The following is a 5,412-nucleotide window of genomic DNA, read 5'->3' on the forward strand; positions in this document are numbered from 1 at the left end:
AAAAAAAAAGAAAAATCTATTTACAGGGTTTTTAAATTTAATGAAAATATCTTTACGTCCCTTTCCCATACCAACCCCCCTCCCTCCAACAAAAAACTTCCATTTAGCTGATAAAAATATTAACCGTCAAGCTACTATAAAAACTGAAAAAAAAAAGATTGATGACGACTTGTTTGATGCAAAATGAAAGATGATCACAGCCCAGCATTAATTCAATAAGATGAATTTTTATCCCCTAATGTCATATTTTGTGTTCATTGGAGACAGATGATGCCTGTCATCTGATTTTTAGAGATAATTAACTACTTAGGGGCCAGTGTACAAAAACCTCCACCTTTTCCAGCTGCAAAATGTCCCACTCTCTTTGGTGCAATATTTTCCAGCTTAGCTCTTTCCCTTCTAGGAGTTATAACAACTCTGATTGTGTGATACTGACTTAAACTCTCCCAGTCTCCAYTGGACAAAACAATGTCTCCCCATATCCATGGTCCCAGTGACATTTCTGGGTTGACTCAGGAGAGTTCTGCTCTGGGATTGCACCTCAAACCTCACTGAACCTGTGGGMATTTTTTCTTTCACTTAGTGGCTTTGGATTATCTCTGCTTGAATGTGGCTGGCAAACTCTGGCCCTTAAGCAGTTAATCAGCTTTCCAAAGAAATAATCAAAAAAGATTCCTCTCCTTTATACATACAATACGCAATATTTTTACATTTAGCATTATCATAAAAAGCATGTTTATGTTATTTTGAAAATGCATTTTTACAGAAATCTATAAACACTGTTGTATCAAACACATTCTCAAAAACTGGAGAAAATACTGACACAAAACCTGGAAGAGCCTCAATGGAATTCTTCCAGTACTATTTGTCTACTTGCATATTTCATATTTCAGTGTCCTTTCCTGCAAACATAATTTGGCCATATGAGAACAGGTAAAGTAGACAACAAATCCCCAACAGTTTTAAGTAGGACCTAGGTCTGTTGTTTGATGAAAGTAGATTGACATTCAATGTATGTTTGGTTTGTTCCAACCTGGCATGCCCATCCTGCTACCTTTACTCACAATGAGCAGTACCTTAATTCCCAAGTAGTTCATTCACTTCAATGGGATTACACGTGACAAATGATGTATGCAAAAAATACTGAAAATGGTTTTCCACTTTTTAAACCCTTCTTATGTCAATAACTAACATCACTATGTTCTTTTTTTTATATATATATTGTAGTTGAAAATGAAGTAGGACTAATATTTGCAAACAATTCTGTATCAGAAATTAGTGCACAAACTTTAGGAAAAAATCTGCTTACAGTTGTGCTATAGTTCTGGCAGCCTAAAAATCTATCTGGTGTGACCAAGACTAAATTTCACAGGTCTAAATGCTTTATTTGCACACTTGTTATTGTTACACTTGATAATTTCCTCAGCCTGACACAGTTTAAGTTCAAATAGTCGTGTGTCACACTGACATGAAACCAGGATGTTATTTTCCCTCACCACCACCATTTTCAGTACAGTCAGTAATGTACATTAATTCATATAATCTATGTGAAATGCACTTTCCAAGTTCTTTGTCTACATATTATTGGAGAAGTTATAAGGTGAACTTGGTTTCTTCTCCTGCAACATTTAAAAAATGTTTTGAAGTTTTCTTTATTGGTACTGACTGTAATGGCATTAGTTACAGTCCAGGAAGTTAAACAGCAGAAAACGGTTTTCTTCTCTGTCTCACTATTTTGTTTAGTCTTTGATGAAACTACACCAACAACAACAACTAATCAAAAAAAGAAAAAAAAAAGCAACGATTTTTCTTTAAGTACTAGTGAATGGTTAAAATACAGTTGGTGAAAAGTCATTGATTGTAATATCCTGTATGTTACCTCATCTGAACAGAAATTGTTTTGCATGGCTTGAAATGCTTAAAGTGTAATCCTACCTAGAGGAAAAAAATGCAATCCATATCTAATCCCAAATTCTAGCTATACTGTAACATGTACAGTCACCCGTAAAGGAGCCCTTTTAACAAAAAAATGTATGTTAACTTGATCGGCTATTTAAAGTATGTATCAATTTTGGTCACTGTAATAATATAAATTATAAATATAGCCTTATTAAAAAAGTCCAAGTGTAAATAATTATATGTTTCCACATTTAAAAAAAACCTAGTTCTACACGATGTGACATGTAAAACAAAATGCTGAAAACATTATCATTCTTTGGGATGATCAAAGTATAAATAACCAAAACTACAAACAACTGAATTTTCATAAAAGAAGGTTTTGGTKGAGGGGCAGAAGGAATGCCCACCCCTACTCACCCTCAATCCCCATGGCTGTCATAGATTCATCCCCTTCCCTAATAAGCCACAGGTGTGGGGTCTTTTTGGATATATTATAATAAGGTTMTCTTCTTCTCCATAAGAGTCACTAATAAGTGACTTTTTCAAAGCACAGTTTGTTCTTCTTGAGCTTTATAGTTCTGAATTTACAGGCTATTTAAACTCTAGAAGAATATGAATCTGAACTAATGATGTTAAAATTTAATTAAATAGAAATTCTGTTATTTACTGTGGAAATTTAGTTACCTTCTGTTCTGATAATTCAATCTAATTTTATTCCAACCCCCCACCCTTCCCTTGGAAAGAAAGAAAAAAAAAGTTTTGTAGTTGAAAGTTTGTAATTATATATAGCAAAGAAAAAAACAAAAACAAAACCCTGCTCCTTGTCTATGGAAATATATATAGTTTTTAAGCTCCTACCCCTCTCTAAGCTGCTAACCATCACATAACATATGCCATTTGGCAATTTGTCTCCTAGGATATTCACAAATCTCTTTCCAGTGYTCTCCACCTGTTCCTTCTGCTGAAGAGCCCAAGGTTAACCGGCCAATGACCTCATTCCTTGACCCCCTATCTGAATCTAAAACCAGAAATTCAATGCTGATATCATCAAGGCCCTCACAGGGAATGTCAAAGACAAACAATTCATTGAACACTGCATTGGGGGTGCACTTCTTCACATGGGTTTTCTTTTTAGAGATTCTCTTCTTGGCATGGTACAGGTTCACTTTGACATAAGGATCTGCAATGAAAAAAAAAAAAAGAGCACAGATAAGCTACTGAACTAAGCTTTGCTTAGAAATTCCTTGGTCTAGTTCATGGTAAATTTCATAATTACCCAATATCATTACATCACAATGATTAGATGTTTCAAGTTATTWAAGATGATTCATCTCATGTACTTTTTTTTATATAAMAACTGAATTAACCCCTTTAATTTCAGTTTACAGTCACCAAAATTGACGTCAAGAYGGGAAGTGAAGTTTATACCATGATCAAATACAGGTGTTTTCTTCATGAGATAAATCCTCTCCTATTAAACCTAACAACATTTCTACTGCATTGAAAGATGGTCTGAAAGTGCACAAAATTCTAACGTCTCTGAAAAATATGAATCATTGCATATTTATGTGTAACAGAAATTTGCTTTTCACACATTCTACTCTGCAGTATAATCATCATTACCAATAAGACTCAGGAAAAGAAAACATCAGAAAGGAGTGAAAAAAATTTGGCTGAGAGAATGGATGTGAGATCTCTGCTGTGGTTCTATTGAAGTCAATTAACCTGATTAAATTGATGCCACCAATTTGTATTGAACAAATTTGACACTAAACTTTAAATGTAAGGGTATGTCTACTATTAGAATGCRTCTTTGGCTTCACACCTGTGCTGTACTTCTACTGAATATAGGAAAGGAAAATGTCCATATTTTTAGCTGTCAACCAACTTTGAGTGTTTGCATTCTTCATAATTATTTAACTCTTATGAGACTCCATTACTATTGTCATCARTAATGGCCATATTTTTTCTTTCAGCGGAATTCTAAAGAACATTCTAAAGAGCATCCCTTTCAATTACCTTGACATTTATTCATTGAAAATGTGGGCCTGTTTCCAGGTTCTCGTGGTGCAGTGATGTAGCACAAAATCTTTTCTATTGAGCCCAGTCTAACATGATAGTTTGCATAAACAACCAGCCAAGTTAATCATCAAGAAAGTTTGAATATGTTTCTGGAAGAAGTAATATTAAAACTGAACAATATTTATAAATGTTATGTCACAGTTATCAGACTGAAATGGTTGGATGAGTAAAARTTATTTWTTTTAACTTGAATAACAAWTGTCTRCCAGGGGTGGGGTGTAAAAGAATAYCTTCCCACTGTTATATTCTATTATCATAATGAACATTTCAAAACCAGGGCTTAATGAAAATACCCACTGGCTTTGAAGCCAATGCATGTCATGCAAGTATCAGAAATGTCAAAATCAATATCAATCAATAGATTCATAATAGTTTCCATTTCCTTTTAGAGGAAGTTTCCTGACTGTTAACTTTGACCAGCTAGTAGATGATACTAGAGAGTTCAACTTGATTTTATTTGGTCTGTTAGGAGACCTCAGTATCAGTGGCCAATGAAACCAAGGAGATTTGAAAATGAAACAAATTCTGAGTATAAAGGATTCCCCTCTTCTCAAGGAGTTGAATTTTTCATTTTATCCCATAGAAACACCACTTCATCCTCCTCCTTCTCCAGTACTAATATTGGGTTGAGGAGGAAGTCACAGAACAAATGATGAGTGTCCTGAGTGCAGTATGCTACTAACACCTAAATATCTGTTGAACTTGGCCTTCTTGATGAACAGAAAATAATTAAGAACTCTTTAAATGAAGCAGGCCTTCAGGTGCAACATGGCTGCCTATAGAAACATGACATTCCCATTTTAGTTGCCAGGGCTCTCTAGGGGAAGCAGGAAAAGTAAAGGAATTTTACAGCTTTACTCATAAGAAGTGCAGTTAACAAGTGTGTATTTTAGATGTTCTGTAGGGTCCAGGTGGATGCTGTGACCTGGAGAGCCTTTTTCATGGAATTATTTTCCTGTCTGGGTAAGCATCAGGCATGTCTGCTGAGATCAGCTTGTCATACTGTCTGAAACCATCTCTGTGATTTTGGGGTTGATAAAAGTACAAATCCTTTCTTACAATGAAGTTCTGGGCTCCATATAAACTCTCTCCTTCTGATATATRAATAAAATTTATAGCAAAAGGAAGATTTAAATGGAACTTGATGGGAGCGTTGTTGCATTGGGTTCCGGATGGGTTAACTTTCCAGGTAAATTTCAGTATGAGAAATAGAAAAACTGGGTAGTAATTCTTATTGAATGCTTCCCAAAACTACTTCACCTTCCTCTTCTCCCTACAAATCCAGTGAAGTGAAAGACCATCAGCTCTATAAAGAAACAGCAACAGATGTGGTACTACAGGCCTTTGTTGTGTACTGGTTTTTTTTTTTTTTTTTTTTTTTTTTTTTTTTTTTTTTTTTTTTTTTTTTTTTTTTTTTTTTTTTTTTTTTTT

General features: G+C 34.4%; 1 protein-coding gene across 1 annotated transcript in view; it reads right to left on the minus strand.

The window, feature by feature from the left end:
• Positions 1-6: 6 nt before the first annotated feature.
• Positions 7-5,412, minus strand: part of SYT4 (synaptotagmin 4) — an 8,597-nt gene continuing 3,191 nt past the window's right edge. The window contains exon 3 of the mRNA XM_057367783.1: positions 7-3,079. Coding sequence (XP_057223766.1) covers positions 2,772-3,079 — 308 coding nt within the window. The 3' untranslated portion in view covers positions 7-2,771. The remainder of the gene's footprint in view (positions 3,080-5,412) is intronic.

Source organism: Malurus melanocephalus, unplaced genomic scaffold, assembly GCF_030028575.1.
Source record: "Malurus melanocephalus ecotype Western Australia unplaced genomic scaffold, MMel_1.1 scaffold_85, whole genome shotgun sequence".
In the NCBI taxonomy this organism is placed as follows: domain Eukaryota; kingdom Metazoa; phylum Chordata; class Aves; order Passeriformes; family Maluridae; genus Malurus; species Malurus melanocephalus.